At 32.9% G+C, this 19,871-nt stretch overlaps 1 protein-coding gene across 4 annotated transcripts in view; it reads right to left on the reverse strand.

Annotated features, from left to right (window-relative positions):
• Positions 1-19,871, reverse strand: part of COL11A1 (collagen type XI alpha 1 chain) — a 200,902-nt gene that overhangs the window by 122,668 nt on the left and 58,363 nt on the right. The window contains exons 5-11 of one of the 4 annotated variants that reach the window (XM_032867237.1): positions 10,314-10,442; positions 5,407-5,523; positions 4,996-5,142; positions 4,707-4,799; positions 2,611-2,865; positions 1,611-1,673; positions 93-134 (exon numbers count right to left, since the gene is read on the reverse strand). In XM_032867237.1, the coding sequence (XP_032723128.1) occupies positions 93-134; positions 1,611-1,673; positions 2,611-2,865; positions 4,707-4,799; positions 4,996-5,142; positions 5,407-5,523; positions 10,314-10,442 (846 nt within the window). Of the gene's footprint in view, positions 1-92; positions 135-1,610; positions 1,674-2,610; positions 2,866-4,706; positions 4,800-4,989; positions 5,143-5,406; positions 5,524-10,313; positions 10,443-19,871 lie in introns of all 4 variants that reach the window. The other 3 variants (XM_032867236.1, XM_032867238.1, XM_032867239.1) reach the window with 3 other exon arrangements.

A 19,871-nucleotide genomic window follows, 5' to 3' on the forward strand; every position in this document is an offset into this window, starting at 1 on the left:
GAGGCTTAACCCACTGGGCCACCCAGGGGCCCCTAAATATCTGGTTATTTTTAAAAAATCAATATAAAAATAATCTTGACACAATTACATACCGCAGGTCCTGCTGGTCCTGGGGGTCCTTCGATAAGCATCCCCTATAAAAAAAAAAAAAAAAAAAAAAAAAGACAGACTCACCACTAGTGAAATGGAACCCCTGACCTCTCACCGAAGAAGTTCTAACAAAGCACGACATCACTGCATTTCAAAAATTCTCTGTTTCTACCATGTAAAACCCATTACAAATAGTTTTGCATGCAGAAGGGAGAGTTTAAAATGGTAAGAAAATATAGTCCCTGTCCTCGGAGAATTGGTGAACTAATTAGAAAAGAAATAAATATTCAGGAAAGTAATATTAAAAGGAGAACATGCAATATGCTCCCAAGAAGGACAAAGCTATGAATTTGACCAAGTTTTCCCTAGCACCCGGAATAATGCCTGGTGCAAAGCTGGAATTTAATAGTATCTACCGCGTGAATGAAAGAGTGGAAGTTAAGTGGCACCTGTGCACTTTAATTCAGGGAAAGGAGAAAAAAGTCCAAGCAAAACAATTGGGGATAAACATGAGATAAGCTCTTCAGTAGACAAGAGGATAAGGCACTGTTTCAGGAAAAGAAAGTCATTCCACAAAGTTTATGATTCTACTACCAGAAATTATTTAAATTGTTTAATCATTTAGAAGGCTGGTTGTAAATTTTCAAAATAAGGGCATATTTATTCTGAAAAAAAATTTTTTTTCAGGCACAATTTCTTAGATTTTGGAGTAATACAGTTAATAGCCAGCAATGTCCTTATAGACATATCATTTTGACCTTTGACTCTCCCCCGACCCTGTTTTTCAGTATTTATGTCCTTGCAACTTTTGAAATATTTTCATGATCTTGAGGCAAACAAGTAAGCATATTACCTTTAGTTCTAGTGCAACAGTTTCCCCAAGTTGATTAGGGAGAATAATAGTAAAATTGCTTTCTGGTAACAATTTGCTTTTTACCAATATCTTGGGTAGTAATAACATTAACATAAATTTTAAAAATCACTTTTGGAGTGAATTAGACCATTTGTTAGATGGGAGAAAAGGAAGTGAATTTTAAAAGTAATATTTTCATATTGTGACAATATGATATTATCTGGATGTGAAATTTGATATCTATTAACATGATATTATTTGGATATGAAACAAGAAAATATCTAGGTCAAATAATATATTTCTAATAATATTAAGTTAGAGAAATTGAAGAAAGAAAAGCTAACATCTGATTATGTCTCAACCACGAACATGTGAATCTCAGCAGATCTCAGGTTCCTTTGTCGTAAAACAAGAGAATTGGACTAGACAAATTTCAGCTACTTTCAAATTCCAAAATTCATGTCTCTATATTTTTTGGTTAATTAAAATTTCACTTTCCAGAAATGGCCTCTCTATCTCACTTATTCATGGCACATTTTAAACACTTGGACATTAGAATTTTTAATGGAAATATACAAACATATATAATACTGTAGGGTGATGATGGCTCAAAATACAAATTAATTAATTGTACCAAACTTTACAATGTATTCACACCAATACTTACAGGTTCAACTACTGCTGGTTCTCCTTTCTGCCCTTTTTCTCCATATCCACCATGGCCATTTATCTGTTGAGTGAAAAATTCAAGCAACCTGTCTTTAAGTAATTAAAGCCATTTAAGTATTTTTAAAGAAGATTTAATCATCTAAGTGCATTTAATAACAACCTATTAAAATGTGTTTTTTTAAACAAAAACCTATTGAATGTTTAGATACTGAAAACATGAAAAGTATAATGAGCATTAATGCAGTTCTTGAATGAGATGAAACAATTGTTTGTTAAAGACCTATTACAGACAGATAAAAGACATATGTAGACTTCAATGATTATTCCAAGGCATTACACAAAAAGTGTCATCAAATTAAATTTAACGAAATATAGGTGGGGGGTGAGCGGTGGGAGAAATGGGTGATGGGGGTCAAAAGGTGAAAAAAATAACATATATGGTTCTGTACTGAGCATCACCAGAAAATTCTTCTTTCAAAATTAAAAAATAAAATAATCTGGGACACCTGGGTGGCTCAGTTCATTAAGCAGTTGCCTTCGGCCCAGGTCATGATCCCAAGGTGTTGGGATCCAGTCCTACATCTGGCTCCTTGGCTCAGCAGACAGCCTATTTCTTCCTCCCACTCTGCTGGCTGCTCTCCCTGCTTGTGCTCTCCCTCTCTGATAAATGAATAAATAAAATTTTTTTCAAAAAATCTAAAAATCAGTCTTACTATCCAGAATAATAACTATTTTAATCTTATTGACAACAAAACAATTTGGATACGATTCTATCCAAGACTATACTTTCAAATGAAGACTCTGGTAGTATAGGCAGAGCTACAATGGCTGAAGATTTCCATGAGGAAGAATCTATCAAGATGTCCTGGGAGGAATAAATATTCACAATCTACATTAAGAACACAACGTGTACTTTATACTTGAAAAAACATCAAGATAAATGTGAAAATACTCCAAAAATAAGACATACAATGACTCAGGGCATAACACTGACTTACGCTTGTTTCTGTGATATCTGTTTCTGCTGGAACACCTGGACCAAATTCTTCATTAGTGGGACTTGTTGGTTTATCTTCATATTCTTTATATTCATAAAAATCATATTCGCCTAAATCTCCATCTACCAGCAGGTCAGAGTCCCTGCCGTCTATTTCTTTGTTTTCATATAGTGTATCCTCGGAATTTTTCCTCTGGGAATCATAATCCTCTCCAGTTAGATATTCTTCAGTAAATACTTCTTCAACTGGATTTGGCTATTAATTTAAGTTGCAAGGAGTTGAAGAACATGAAGTTTACTATTAGTAAAGCAAGGAAGGCATTTGCAATTACAGTTTGATGGAATGTGACGGGAAGCAATTCAAATGTTACCCAAGCAAGGCTGAAGGCAGAGAAAGATAGCCTTTCAATATCATTGAAAGAAATATTTTTGTACATTGGTATGTACAAGGAAATATTGCTTTCAAAGTACTTTTCCCAATAAACTGCAAATAGTCACATGGATTCAGCATGTGTATTTGCTTGTTAGTCAATTTTATATTTACTTTATAGTTTGAGACTTGGACAATGAAATATGCACTAAATTAAAGCTTTGCTTAATTTTCAAAGCTCACAGATCATCATTATGAAATATAACTGCTACCAGAAAAAACATGTAAATTTGACTCTCAATCACAAAAATAAAATATTAATGCTAATAGTGAGACTTACCATTGTAATTTTTACAGAGTATCTAGTATATAAGGAAATATTATATCACCAAAGGGTTCTTTAAAGCAAGTAAAATATAAACTATAGCCTTCAAAATTCAAGACAATGAAACAGACTATGTCACTGTACGATCTCATAAAGAGCAGAGAATAAATATACATTTACAAGTAAATTTTATATCAATAAATACTCCCTCAGAGATAAAAAAAATAAACCTAATATAATTTTCTTTTTCACATAACTAATTATCAATGGCATAAATCTGCATCATAGTTCTCATGTAATTTTAGCTATATTATGATTTTGATGAGATTCAAATTAAATTATCTTGCTCCTTTTAGAATTTCATTTTAAGTAACTTGATTTCTACAACAGTGAATCTAGATGACAGAACAGTATTGAATAAATTAGTAGTAGTATGTAAAATCATGAGAGTAAAAAGTGGCTAAATGATTAATTTAGCAATTATTAACTAAAATAAAATGTCCAAAAACCATAATACTTTTGTATTCTTAGACAAGGAGGGCATACTATCTATAAGGGATGAATATTATTCAAAATCCAAATTTACTATGTTCATAGCTCTGATCTAAAAAAGCTAGATGAATTTGGTTAGATAAATAGACATCTTAACTCAAGATATCCATTTCTGGAAAATGATTATTTTGGACCAGATGAAACCTAAAATCTGTTCTTACCCTAAAATGTTATTATTCTAAAGTATGTGTTTGCATGTAAAACACCACTGGGTTTATTTGCCTCACTGGGCTTGTCATCTTTTCATGAGAAGGTTGTATGTCTAGTTTGAAATTCTGGAACATTGATTTATACCTGTATGTGCTTAAACATCTTCATAGGAAAGAATGAAAAAGGGTAAGGTATATTAATTTAATTGTAAACATCACACTCTTAACAAGTTTGAAAAAGTAAAAAGCTACTAAAATCCACTAAGTCTACATTTTGTCAAGAAGTTTGCTGTTGTAAAAATGCATGATTATTGGTCAGATGAACTAAATTCTAATTGTATCATTTCATGATACAATTTTCATTTTAGAGGAGTCTCCTCACAGAAAAATCATGTTGTGAATACCTTTCATCACAACATGTTGAGAAGCTTACTCAATCCCAGGAGCAATCAAGAAAATGATAGCAGCCAATTCAGTTTAATTAATTTGTGCTTGCATGAAGCAAAGAGTCATGCAAAACCTGAATTGACTGATTTTAAATGACCTGTTTCTAGTAAGAGTGAACAAATGCTGTTGTTCAGGAAAGGGATAAAAAGATGGAACTTCCCACGAATTATGGATTCTGCCAGAGTGAAGCGTATTAAGAAATATTACACAGTTAAAAAATTTGGACTGTGATTTAACAGTGTCAATGTGCTTACCTCATTTGGTCCAGATACATGCCTAGGAGTTTCTGTCTGATAACTTTCTTCTGTTCCATAGTTGTATTCTTGAAAATCATCAACAATATTTGCCTAGTGATAAATTCAAAAGAAAGGCAATTATAAAAATATAAGGCAATCCCAAATTTAGGGGAATCATGATTTAACTGGGTTATCGGATTAGCCAAATGAGCATTTATCTAGTTGGGTTAGGACAATGACTCATCATCAGAGATCTTCCAGCTTATCTAGGAGAGATCTTGATTGTTTTTTTCTTTGCTACCTTTACCCCTAGTTTGGCTTTTGCTGCTGCTTGATAACTTTTCTTCTTCTTGGACGCAAATTTTTCAGATTTAGGGGGTGTAAACTTTTTGGACTTTTCCTTTGAGTTAGTGGCCACTGTCCTCGTCTTCTTTTTGAAATTGGATTTCTTTTTCTGTAAAATGTGGTGAAAGATGGAATGGGAAACATAAATAAAGTGAAAAAGGAAATGAAGAGCATGGACGAAAGGAAGGACAAGCAAAACAAAATGAGCATCATTCCTTCAGGACAGCTACTGTCAAATAAAAATCACAGTTATTGGTTCATAGAAATCAGGGGAATGAAAGGCTTATGATGAGTTCAAGGAACAGCACACATAAGAAACCAGGGAATGACAAACAGCAGGACACCATTCACAAGGGCGCTATTTTGTTTTTACCTCGGTTTGTGCTATTGTCTCCTCAGTTACAGTGGGTGTCTCTGTTACAAATTCAGCCTCCTTATACTCTGCTTCCCCATACTCATAGTCATATTCCATTATATCCTCAGGTGCATACTACATCGCAAAGGAAAAAATATCAGGCGATTTTGTTAGTTGCAGGTAATACTAACAACAAAGTGGTAATTGTCTTAACTTTTACTTTCAGTAAAGGTTAAGAGGCAAGGAAATGCTGTTATTTAAATGTTATTTTGTATTACAAGAAGTGTTATACCATCCTATATAGAGTACAATAACACAGGAATGACAAAGCAGGTTTTCTAAGAGCAGAATCGTGGTTAGGGCTGTGAGGAAACTAAAAATTTTGAACTTTAATTCAAACTTAATTAATATTCAAAACTTTTAGTTAATGGCTTTTTTTTTGAACACAGCAATTATGTGCTTGGTCACAGTTGTTAAATATTCATGTTAATTTTTATTTGTGAAAATTGCTACACAAGAATTTGTTAAAATTCCCTAAGAATTTTACTGTAATGTCAATGGGTACTTCTTTTTTCATTAAATTACATGCTTAAAATTTAAAATATGGACAGTAGTCTTTCCAAGTATGATAGAATGTTTATGTTGTGAGTCAGAAAAGGGAGAGGAGGAAAGGAAATGCAAGGAACATAAAATGAGTCTGAACAGAATGCTGGAACTAATGAAAAAATAAAATCTAAAATTTATTTAGAAATTTCTAATTTACTATAGACAAGATCAAAATGAGCACAAAAGACTTGTGAAACATTAAAGATTCAAAAGTTAGATCTGTTTCTAGTTAATACATTATTTCTACTTTTAAAGATACTGCTTTTTTCTCTAACAAAAAAGCACAGTACTTAGACCTCATAAACTACTTAAAACTAACTCACATTGGAAAATAGTATTTTATACTAGATTCTTCTGTATTAAAATAACTTAGTTGGAAAGAGATATGTTTCTTAATAGAGGCATGTATAAGATAATCATACATATTGAGTGATAAGGAAAATAATGTATTCATCTTCAAAGCCAACTATCTCTATCAAAACTTTAATTTGTAAACAAGAATATAGTTATTGTGAAACATATTAATCATTGGTTTTACTCAAAATAAATGTAAATATATTAAGGTCATATATATATATATAATATATTAAGTAGTAAACTCAACAAGCTGAATAGTTAATATATATTATTTAAATTAATATATATTAGATATATATCTTATCTATAACATAGATATAGATATTTTATGTGTGTGTGGGTGTGTGTATATATATATATATATATATATATATATGCTAAAAGCAACCTATTTGGAATTTCCTCAGTATCCTATTTGGTAAAATTCCTATTATACTTCAACTGGATTTCAAAATTGCCACACAAACCTTTTTGATCTGCCAAAAAATAACTGTTGACCATATGTCTTTTAGAAAATTGTGATCACTGTACCTTCTAATAAGCTCTATTAGCTATAGCAATGCAAATGTGTGCAATTTCACAGACCTATAATGAGACATGTCCAAAACTGATCCCCTAGCAACATTATATATTTGGCCTTTTATGAAATATGTGCACTAGAGTAAATTTTCTAGATGGTTCAGCTGAAGGTCATATTGAAATATAAACATAGACTTGTCTTTAGTTTTCTTTATGGCTGTCAAAACTCTGATTTGATTAAATTAACTGAAATGCATTTATAATTTTACCTACTCAGTAACAGTTATCAATGAATATACATAGAAAGTACTTCAACAAAGCTTTATTCTAATTGAATTTGTACAGAATTTGGTAAAATAGAAAAATGCATGTATAGAACACTGAACACTTGTTTCGTCACGCCTCTGCAATCAAGATATAATACCAACTACTTCTAGGTAAGTTAATGTAAACATTGTTAATAATATCATTAAATAAACAGAATGCTTAAATACTGAATTTAGATACATATTAAAAAGAAATAAATGGAGACTGAATATTGTATAATGAATAATTTTTTGTAGTTATGGTCAATCATGTTGGAATAAGAAATACTAAATTTATATAGCTACTAGCTGCCAGCTTCAAGTAAAACATAAAAAAGAAAAGATTTGATGGTCTATGTTGTAGAGTTTTAAAATTAGGCAGACTTTTCAAAATTAGGTGCATCTATAATGAGTTTTAAAAACATAAGACAATAAAGACACAAAGGGCTGATTTTTCAAATGCATAATTTAATGCATCTTACATGAAGCATGGTATTCAGAAATATATCAATATATACCAACTTCATGTCATTTTTGTTGTTGTTGTTGTTCTTGTAACAGGAAATATCTACTCTCCATAAGTTTCTCCTCTTTTTAAATTCTTTCCAAAGGATGACCAACCAGACTAGTTGTGATTATGGCATACTGGAAGATATAATATTCTCACTTCCCTAGACACTAAAGCACATCTTTTTCTTAGAGTCTCTCAGGAGTCAGTGAAAATCACTGCTTCTATTCTTACCTCTCCTTTTTAAAAGATTTATTTATTTATTTATTTGGTGGGGAGGGGTAAAGGGAGAAGGAGAGATCTCAAATAGACTCCCCACTGACCATGGGACCGAGGTGGAGCTTGATCTCATAACCCTGAAATCACAACCTGAGCCAAAATCATGAGTTAGACCCTCACAACTGAGCTACCCAGGCAACCCTGATCTTATTTCTTTATCTAAATAACATCCCCTTTGTGGTGGTATTGAGTATACTTGGCGCTAGTGTACATGAAGCTTTATAACCTATTTTTGGAGATGACCATCTCTACTTATTATGGAATTTGGAGCTGCCTTGAAAACAGAGAACTGGCTGTGATCAATGAGATGAATATATGTAAAAAGACATGCAGTGATGGAATGCTTTCAGGTTTGATATGTGAGTAGCCTAGCATTAATTATAGTGCATGAGGAGAGAGGAGAGACACATTTCATTGTAACACATTCTATATAGAAACTGGTAAGAAATGTTATATTTATTATAGCATCACCCAACTGTAACACAGTTTGTGTTACAGCAATACATTGTTTTTCTTCTCAAACTCTCCTAGTAAAAACACGTTTGACTTCTTAAATATACATTATCAACAACTAACGTAGAAAAGGGCAAATTTACTTTTAAATTTTACTTTTTTATCTAGATAAAAATGTATAAAAACTTTTTGCTTTAAAATAACTCAGTTTAACTGACATGATAGCATTAAAACATAGTAATAAAATACCTCAAGGTGACATTTTAAGAAAGCATACCTTCATTCTTCCAAAAATCAGAGCCATATCTGTTGCTAAAAAGAACAAAACTTATCTTTCTTAAAACAGAAGCAAAATAAATCTGGGCAATCTCAAACATATATACCATGTATAAATATTATAAATTTTAATACTGAATCATCACATAATCTCTAAGGTATAAAAGCCCTAAACTTGATGATATTTTACCTATCCTCTTGGAATTCACAAAAAAAAAAAAAAAAAACTGTTTAAATAAATCCTGAGGGAATAAAAAGACTGAGGCACAGGAAAACGGAAAAAATCAACCACAACTACCCAAGCAATTTCTTTTTTCTCTCTCATATTTGCTTTTCTGTCAGCTTCTTAAGACTTTATCCTGTTTTAAAAAGAACATTAATATTAAGTCATGGAAAAGATCAGTGGAACAGAATTCACTATCGTACTTTAAAAAGAAAAATGATGTCAACAAATCTATCTTAAGCAGTTAGATGGTAAAATTCTAATGGAACTCACATGCAAAAACAATAATACATTAAAATAAAAAAGATCCTAACTTCTTCTAAGTAGTCAAGCTCAAAAAATGGAAACAAATAATACATTTAGAAAGTAAGAATTCTATTTGAGCTATTTTCAGACATTAAAGCAGCCTTGATGTTTTCAAACTTCCAACCCCCTCTCCTAAAATTTAACACTCTTCACCTTGAGAAAAAAAGAATCTAAAAAAATTGTTTTGCTGCCAACTAAAGACTAAATTCCTTCCAGTTTGCTTTTTTTTTGGGATTTCCAGAAGATCCACATCAAAAGATTTTACCAAAAATCTGGATAAGGGTACATTGTACTGTATTTTTTGTTTTGGGGAATATTCAATTCTGCCAAAATTGTTACGGCTATGCAAACTTACTTTTTGGTGTGAAAGAGAATAGGGTTAAATTTCATTATGGTAAATTTTCTTGCAAAAATGGCCTGGAGGAAGGGTTTCACATTTGAATTTCAAATTAAGTGACATAATAAGAATCAAAGTACATGAATAGTTTTAGTTACTACTTTTCATTTTATTACTCTTTATGTCAAATTTTGTGGAAGACAAAACATACATATCAGTGTAGCCATGCCCAATAAGAAACAGAAAAAAAAATCTCTCTAAATACTAAACACAGCCTGAAACTTTAAGGTAGCTCTAATGTCACTTTCTCATCTACCTAAATTGCCAAAGGCAAGTGCACCGGAGGATAGGTCACCCTTATCTGGAGGCTGTGTCAATTATAACTGCCAAGGGCAGAAATACAGCTTTTAGATATTTATGTAGCTGAAATACAGCTTTTAGATAAGTATCTTTTTCTCACCTCCCCCAAAATAAAATATGCTCATATACACACATACAAGTGAGATATCTCTATTTATCAGAAGTTTAAGTAACAGAGTACTTGAAAGAAAAAACACCCAAAATCTTTAAATCACTCTTCCTAGAAATAGTAAAACACTATTAAATGCAAAGTATACTTTAATTAAAATAGTAAAACACTATTAAATGCAAAGTATACTTTAATTAAAATTGAATAATAGTGATAAGCCTCAAAACTACAGGAGTAGGTCTATACCATTGAAATGAGAAAATGTGCCCTGATGTTCTGGTTCTCACCTCATCAATCTGCGGTTCCTGAGCCTGAGCAGCCTTGGGCACTGAAGAGTCACAGTCTGGACTATAATGCTCACAGTAGTCATATGCAGCTTTGGGGTCACCTATGATCAACAGCTGCTGGATGTCCCCCTGTCAAGAAATAACCATGGATGTAGTCAGCATATTCGGATATACATAGACCAGAGCAAGATTTACCAGAGACAATGTGTAGTTTATTTTTAAATACATGAAGAATTATTACTTACATTCAATGTTTAAAATAGTCTTACAGAACAAAACAAACAAGCAAGGGAAAAAGAGAAAGACAAAGAAACCAAGAAACAGACTCTTAACTATAAATCATAAACCGATAGTTACCAGAGGAGAGGTGAGAGGAGTATGGGTAAAATAGGGGATGGGGACTGAAAAGCGAACTTGTCGTGATGAGCACAGAGTAATGGAATTGTGGAAACACCATATTGCACACTTGACACTAATTTAACACTGTATGCTAGCTACACTGGAATTAAAAAACTTAAAAAATAGTCTGATAGGATTAAAGAAAAACTCACACCTGTCTTAAAAATCAGCTGTTAATATTAAGCTGTTATTCTATTATTCTGTGGTTTAGACAATCTTTACTATATGCATCCATTTGTTAAAACTTGATTTTACTGCATTCACAGCTTACACTGTATAAAATAAGACAAAGAAAATATAAGTAATAAGCTGATGAAATAGTAAATAAAATTTAAAACCTGTAGACATATAAAGATAGTAAATATTTTCAACATAAATTACAGAGTTCAAGCAAATCAAAGGGAATTATTATTATTAAACAAATTTATATGAGAATTTTAAAAGAAAATATAGATCCTACTATTGTGTTCTCATAAAGGAGTCGGTATCAAAAGAAATTCCTACTTACAAAGATGGGTAAGAAATACAGAGATGAGAAAAATTCAAATTATGAATAAAAAGCCAGAAATTTTAGATATTTTTATTAAGAAATAATGGAGCATCTAAGCATACATTAAAATTCTTTTATTTTGAATTCTGCATAATTTTAATTAAAAAAATTACAAATAATTAGTAACAGGATTATCTAAAGAGTTTAATTTCGGGAGATTCTGGAAACTGGTTCTGAAAACTGTGTAAGCAAGAGAAAAACTGTAATATTCTGCTCCTGAAGCAATCTGACTATTTCCACAGGGTCTAATTCAACATGTAACTAGTTTCATATAAAGCCATGGGTCATGGCCATATCAATTCATAATTATACTCAGGCCCAGAAGAATTTTTGAGTCAATAGTCATCTGACTTGATGATTGAAGTCCTTATAATTTTGAGCACATAAGTCTGATCCATAGAATTCCTGATTCCATTTTTAATAATTTCAAAGTCATTCCAGCTTTTCTGCATTTTGTTAACAGAGTGATTCAGCCTATAGCCTAATGAAAATATAGACATTAAATTTTAAAAGTCTCTTACATATGTATATGTATATTTGCATATACACAGGATGAGACTAAGGTGGAAAGCAAAGCAAATGTAAAAAAACCAAATGGTACCCATCTATAAAGATGAGGTTCTTCTAAACGTCACATGCAGTGAAAACAATCCTGCCACAGTTTTATCAAGACCAATTGATAAGTAATAGCATATTTTCCTTTTACAACTAAAATATAATGCACATATTCTAATAATTTTTGTTTGGTTTGTTTTCTCTTTTGTTTATGTGTTTTGTTTTTTTATGCACGTGTGTGTGTGTGTCTATAAAGCCAAGCTACTTCAAATTTTGATGCAATGAATAAACTACATCATGCTCTATCACAGACATAAGTAATACACATTTAGCTTTTTTCCCATGTATAAAATCAGTTTGATTTAAAAAAATGTGATATAAGAGATTAGACTAATGTTTCAAGGTCAAATGTCAATGTGCCACTGTTAAGTGTCTGAATTTCCAAATTCAACTCCTCATCCTATGTGAAGCCAACCAGTGTTTAGTTGGTCAGTTCCCAGCCTAAGTATCCACTGAACTGAACATTACAGCAGCTGATTCCTGAGAATGCGCAATGGAAACTGTGCTCTGATCAGCTGTGATGTTCAATTCAATGTGACCTAAGAATGGATTATATGCTTGGAACAAAATCAAATCTCAAGAATGGCAAGGAAACTCAGATATAACCAAAACAGCAAATGGAGAGGCTGGATCAATGTTCAACTATCACTGTTCAAATAAAGAGTTCATTTTTAATCAGTTTATCTATAAATAGTCTCTCTTGAATGTCAGTCTAGCAACTAGTATCTGTATATTATATATATATATATCTGTATAGTGTTTATTTTTTTATTTTTCTGAAAATTTATTTATTTATTTGTGAGAGAGAGAACGCACAGAGGGAGAGGGAGAAGCAGACTCCCTGCTGAGCAGGGAGCCTGAAAGGGTCTCAACCCCAGGACCCTGGGATCATGACATTAGCTGAAGGCAGATGCCTAACCAACTGAGACACCCAGGCTCCCCACCATGAAGCTTTTAATTCCACTTGTAATCTTGGATGACTCAAACTTTTCATATTAAAACTTGGATGTTACTTATATTCTAAGAGAATAATTTACATTTTTAAAAAAAGATTTTATTTATTTACTTGACAGAGATCACAAGTAGGTGGAAAGGCAAGCAGAGAGAGGGGGAAGCAGGCTCCCGCCTGAGCAGAGAGCCCGATGTGAGGCTCAGTCCCAGAACCCCGAGATCATGACCTGAGCCGAAGGCAGAGGCTTAACTCACTGAGCTACCCTGGTGTCCTGAAAATAATTTTACTTTTGATAATATCAGGAAAAATAGACTTCAAGTATCTACAGATGATGTCCCTCACTGAATTTCATAAATTTCTAGAATTAAAAATTTCATTTCCCTTAATACTAAAGTAAATCACACAGTTGCAATTGTGTTCTATAAAGTCATCTAAACTACAAATTTCCCATAACACATTCTTATCCCCATTAACTTACAACAGGTAGATAATTCAATGGGAATGAATGTTTTTATGAAATGCTTCTTGGAAAAACCTTAATGATATGTTACGACCAAACATGAGTTAGTTTGATGAAGAAGATGTAGAGAGAAATAGCACTAAATAGAAAAAGCATCTTAACCAAAGTTTTGGAGGTGTGAAACAACGTGACGAAGTCAGAGAAGTAACCACAGTGCCCCGTAGTTGAAAGGAAGGCCCTATGTGATGATAATGAGTAGTGAGGGTTGAGAGTGGAAAGAGGTGAAGAGGAGGAACAATTAAAAAAAAAAAAAAAACCTTGTTATGTGAACTCAATTCTAGAAGTTATGGAGTGTCATTCAAGGATTTTGAACAATGGAACAAATTGATCAATGCTGTATTTTAATTAAATCATTGACAACATAGGGAAAGACGATTTGGATGTAGCCAGTTTGGAAGCATGGGAATCGGTTAGAAATCCACGAAGTTAAATGCTGAGAAATTAAACTAAGCCAAAGCACAAATGAACAAAGGAGACATAGAGCTGACATATTAGGGAAAAATAACTGCAGGGTTCAGAGACCGGGTGCTAATAATGGGGTGGGTTGAAAATGGCAGGAAAAATGAAGAAAAGTGCATTAGAGAGGAATGGAAAGCAATTCTTTAGTTTCTGGAGTGAGCAACAGCAGGATGGCAAAAAAATCATTTACTCAGTTAAGAGACATAATAAATAAAAGGAAAGGGGCGCCTGGGTGGCTCAGTGGGTTGGGCCGCTGCCTTCGGCTCAGGTCATGATCTCAGGGTCCTGGGATCGAGCCCGCATCGGGCTCTCTGCTCGGCAGGGAGCCTGCTTCCCTCTCTCTCTCTGCCTGCCTTTCTGCCTACTTGTGATCTCGGTCTGTCAAATAAATAAATAAAATCTTTAAAAAAAAAAATAAAAAATAAAAGGAAATATTTGGGGATGAGCCTCTTAGGTCTACAAAATGGGATAGTAATTAATGATGGTTTCCAGAATAAATTCAGTATTTCTTCCAAGAAAATTGTCTTCATTTACTTTTGAATTGTGTCCCTCTACTTGCAGATTGTAAGGTTTATCACTGAAGCCAAAGCAAGCTATAGGAATCAGTAAGAATCAGGGAAAATTTCCCTTTATCTGACAGTACATACTTCTCTTTCTTGTAGCAATTTATATGCATTTTCTCATTGCTAATCAATAAAATGAACTTGCCCAGACTTAGTGTTTTGGGCTCAGTTGTGTGCCCCTCAACCAACCCAGATTTATATAATTTTTTTAAGTCTTAACCTCATTGTGTAAACTTATTTGGAGACAGAGCCTATAGAGAGATAATTAAGGTAAAATGAAGTCATTATGGTGGGTCCTAATTCAATACAACCAGTCCCTTTGTAAGGAGATTAGGACACAGACACAACCAAAAAAAGACTACATGAAGACAGAAGGAGAAGAGGGTCACCTACAACATATGGAGAGATGTCTCAGAAGAAATCAAAATCAAACCTGCTAACATTTTGATCACAGAGTTTTAGCATCCAGAACTGTGAAAAAAAATAAGGTTCTGTTTAAGACAGTCTGTGATATTTTGTTATGGCAGCCCTAGAATACTAATACAGACTGAATTAATACTAGTCTGTTTTCAGGGGCGCCTGGGTGGCTCAGTGGGTTAAAGCCTCTGCCTTCGGCTCAGGTCATGATCCCAGGGTCCTGGGATCCAGCCCCGCATTGGACTCTCTGCTCAGCAGGGAGCCTGCTTCCTCCCCTCTCTCTCTGCCTGCCTCTCTGCCTACTTGTGATCTCTGTCAAATAAATAAATAAAATCTCAAAAAAAAAAAAAAACTAGTTTGTTTTCAGTTATACTCTATAAATATTGTCATTATAACAGAATAAAGAACACTTTTTAAAAAGTGTTTTGTTTATTTATAACTAGGGTAATATCCGATTTTGTCCAGGAACTGGTTATAAGTAGATGCTGTAGAAATGTTGGCTGATTTAATGTGGCAAATAGCTAGAACTCAAGATAATCATAGATTATCACATACCTACCAGTATCACCATGTGTAAATATCCCTTAGTCCACTGGAGATAATATAAAGTGAGAATGATTTAAAAAAAAAAAAATGTACTCCAAGTATGAAGAAAGAATTTGAAGGGAGCAAATTTTTAAGTAAACTTACCTGAAGTTTAAAAAAAATTCATCAAATTAAATTATGCTAGAGTTCATACTGAGTTTAAATATCCATTTATAGGACTATGTCAAAATGCATTTTAATTCTTAAGTGAAAGGTAAAAAATTAATCTACAGATGTGATGGAATTCCTATAAAAATATCAGTGGCATTATGGAATCACAAAAGACCCCAAATGGAATAGATTAACAGAATAGAATAGAGAGCCCTGAAATAAACCCATGCTTTTATGGTTAATTAGCCTACAACAGAGAAGGCAAGAATATACAATGAAGAAAAGACAGTATCTTCAATATATGGTGCTGGGAAAACTACACAACTACATGCAGAAGAATGAAACTGGGCCACTTACTTACTCCGTGTACAAAAAGTGAACCCCAAATGGATTAAAGACTTAAATGTAAGACCTAAAACCACAAAACTAGAAAACAGAAGTAGTAAACTCTGACACTGGGCGTGGCAATATTTGGCGGGGCGGTGGGGGGGCGGTGTCTCTGTCTCCTCTGGCAAGGAGAACAAAAGGAAAAAAAAAAAAAATGAGACCACATCAAACTAAGAAGTTTTTGCACTGTGAAGGAAAACAACAAAACAAAAGGCAAGGTACTGAATAGAAGCAGATCTTTGCAAATGATGTATCTGATAGAGATTAACATCCAAAATATATAAAGAACTCATACAATTAAATATCAACAAACAAAAAAAAAATCTGATTAAAAATGAGCAGAGAAATAGACATTTTTTCCAAAAAAGATACACAGATGGACAAAGATACATGAAAAGATGTTCATTATCACTAATCACTAGGGAAATCAAATCAAATCCATAGTGGGATGTTACCTCATACTAGCTAGAATGGCTTAAAAAGTATTGCGTGCACACACACACACACACACACACACACACGGAAGGAATAACAAGTGCTAATGAAGGTATGGAGAAAAGAGAACCCTCAGGCACTGTTGGTAGGAATGCAAATTGGCACAGCCGCTATGGAAAACACCACGGAGGGTCCTCAAAAAAATTAAAACTAGAACTATCATATGATCTTGCAATATCACTTGTGGGTATTTATTCAAAGAAAATAATAATGCTAAGATATACAAAGAACATATGGTGTTGTGTGTATATGTGTATGTGTGCATGCATGTGTGATAGATTATTACTCAGCCATAAAAAAAAAGAATGAAATACTGCCATTTGCAACAACATGGATAGACCTAGAGTGTATTGGGATAAGGGAAACAAGTCAGGCAGAGAAACACAAATACCTTGTGATTTACTTGCATGTGGAATATAAAAGGAAATCAAATAAAAGAAAACAGAAGCTGACTTACAGATACAGAGAACAAAATGTTTGCCCAGGGGTGGAGGGTGAAAGGCAATTGATGAAATAGAAGAAGGGGATTAAGAGGTATACTCTTCCACTTATAAACTAAATAGGCATTGGGATATAATGTGCAGCACAAAGAATACAGTAAAAAACCTATGTATGTTGACAAATGGTAACTAGGCTTATTGTAATGATTTCATAATGTATACAAATACCAAACAATATGTGGTATATTAGAACTAATATAATATTATATGGTAACTATACTTCAATAAAAAAACAATTCCTGGTTCTGTCTCTTAACTCAGTATCAGTGAAATTATATTTGAGTCAACAATGTCAACAATGGAAAAAAGAACAGAAAAACATATTCCCATCAGAATTATATATGTGTATTTGTATTTATAACAAAATTATATCTTTTGTAGTTTGCATTTCATTTTGTCAAACTAATGCAAATCAAGAATAAATAACATATTTAGTTCTTTCTTGATTTAAGAAAATACATGTAAAAATTTAAATTACAAGTCTGAAAAATACTGAGATGATTCTCAGATCACAAAAGGATTCTTCATTTTAAAATTTCATTAAAAAATGAACATTAAAATGTGCATCACCAGAACTTAATTCCTCTCCCAAAATAAATGTATCTGATACTTTATACAAAAATCCATTTTCTTAAAAATATAATTGAAAGTAATATTTAAAAATTTAAAAGTGGGATTTTAAAATAAAATGGAAATCATTTTGAGACTTATTTTTAAAAATAATTTTAGAAAAAATCATCTGGATTAAAAAAACAGCAGGCATCATTTAATATATTTAACTTGTTTTTTTAACACAGACTTAAAGGACAAGTTCATATAACTCATGTCAGCGTAAAGGTCAAATATGGTCTTTGCATATAGGTACGATTTTCACTGCCTGACTCACAAAGTTAACAGCAGAATCTGACATTTACTTTCTATTTCATAGCTTTTGACTTGGCAATAAATTTTGGACTTATTTTTAAAGTATCAAGTTTTGAATATGAAAAAACATGATAGACTATTTTCATCATTCCATAAAGAGCTTAATAGTTGAACCGGCATATATCTAAGCAAATAAGCAAATAATCCTGGTATTTGGAAATGATTTTTTTTTTAACATACCAATTTAGCATCCCCTTTTTTTATTATTTATTTTTAAGGCTAGAGAAAATATCTCTCAGTGGATGAAGTGAAATCACTGACTGTAGCATCTCTATGCATTCATTATTCTCATTCTATATACAGTGATACTGTCCAGAAATAACAGAACTTTAAAAAAAAATTTCCTTATGCTTAATATGTTCCATTTCTCTACCATGTAACAATGAATGTTACATTTCCTTTAGTAAACTGAAGTTTTATGAAATCAAAACTGTCCATTTTATAAGATACATAAGCCTAAGAGGATTTTTTAAATATGCATATAAATATATAAAACAATAAATATACCTTTTATTCTTTTTTAATTTTGAAAAAAAAAATTTTTTTTCCATGTCAGTGTGAAAACTTCTTAGCTCATGACAGAATATAGCCAATCTGTACATCTGTCTATTAAACAGTGAAAAACAGGGGTCATGCTCACAAGGAACTATATTTTTCTTGGGTGCAAAAGCAAACTTGCTATGCAACATTCCTAATTTTAGGAGGTAATGCGTACCTCGCAATCTTAGGATAAGTTACATTTTTTCCCAAGACAAATTTTATATAATAGCATATGTGATAATTTTTGTTAACAGGCAGAGATAAATTATTAATTATGAATTACACATTCATAATGTGTATACATTCAATATACATAATGAATTACACATTCATTGTAACTGACACAGGAATTTAACAGCCAGATAACTTTGAGAATCTTTTTCCTTGGCTGTTTACATTCAGTCATTACATACATTGCATTCAGTCAGCAAATATTAAAGCAAAGTAACATGTTAGCTCTCTGGATAGAAGAGGAATAAAAAGGGAAAACAGACTCAGAGCCCATTCTTAGATAGCTGACACCCTGATAAAGAAGATTAATAGTACATGAAACATAACATATAAGAAACATATTTCTTTAGCACATACCATATTCCACTTGAAGAAAGAAATTGGGCAGCTAGGGGTTAGGGAGAGTGGGACAAATTCTATATGGGAAAATTAAAGGAACAATCCAGAAAGGCTTGGCATAAATGACACAATTTATGGTAAAGTATCCAGTTTCTCTTTTAAATATAGAAGTGCTTGGTATTGGGTGCCTGGGTGGCTCAGTCAGTTAAGCATCTCCCTTGGGCTCTGATCATGACCCCAGCGTCCTGGGACCAAATCCCACATGAGCAGGGTGCTTCCCTTCCCTCTCTTGCTCCCCTGCTTGTGTTCTCCCTCTCTCTCTGTCAAATAAACAAAAATCTTAAGGAAAAAAAAAAAAAAAAAAGAACTCGGTATACTTTGTTGTCCCATAAATCCTAATTAGTTATATTTCTCTCTCCTACTCTGTGACCCCAAAATCTGACCCTTAGAGCCCACATCATGAGACTATCTCTTGCAGATTCCAATTCAGACAATGGAAGTTACTACTTAGAGTTTGAAAGTCAGGGAGAGAAGGAGGTCAGGTCATTTTCCTCATACTTCCCAGGCTTATCACAGTAGTTTGGCCCCCTTATCACTATTACCATTTCTGGAAAACCCTTCTGCATGGCTGCAGCTTTCAATGAACTCTTTACCACTGTTTCTGCCATTGCCTATTTAGCCCTAGGGAAATAATGCTCATCACCAGTTTCCCCAGCCTCCTTGTTCGCACCTCTGTAATCCCCTCAATAGAGACTGTTTTTTGCTGGAACACAGTGTGGACTATAGGGAATGTGAGTTTAGAGAAAGAACATATACTTAAAGGCTTTAAAACAGTAACTGACATCTTCCTTTTATGGAGGTACTCAGTTTCAGGGTTCAAACAATCAAGACAAAAGGCACAGTTTGTAGTCTAGGAACCTCCACTTAATCAGCCAATCTATATTATTCAATTAAAGCCACTGCCTAGGGGT

This window comes from Lontra canadensis, unplaced genomic scaffold (genome assembly GCF_010015895.1).
Source record: "Lontra canadensis isolate GAN:19392208 unplaced genomic scaffold, GSC_riverotter_1.0 scaffold33, whole genome shotgun sequence".
Taxonomy (NCBI): domain Eukaryota; kingdom Metazoa; phylum Chordata; class Mammalia; order Carnivora; family Mustelidae; genus Lontra; species Lontra canadensis.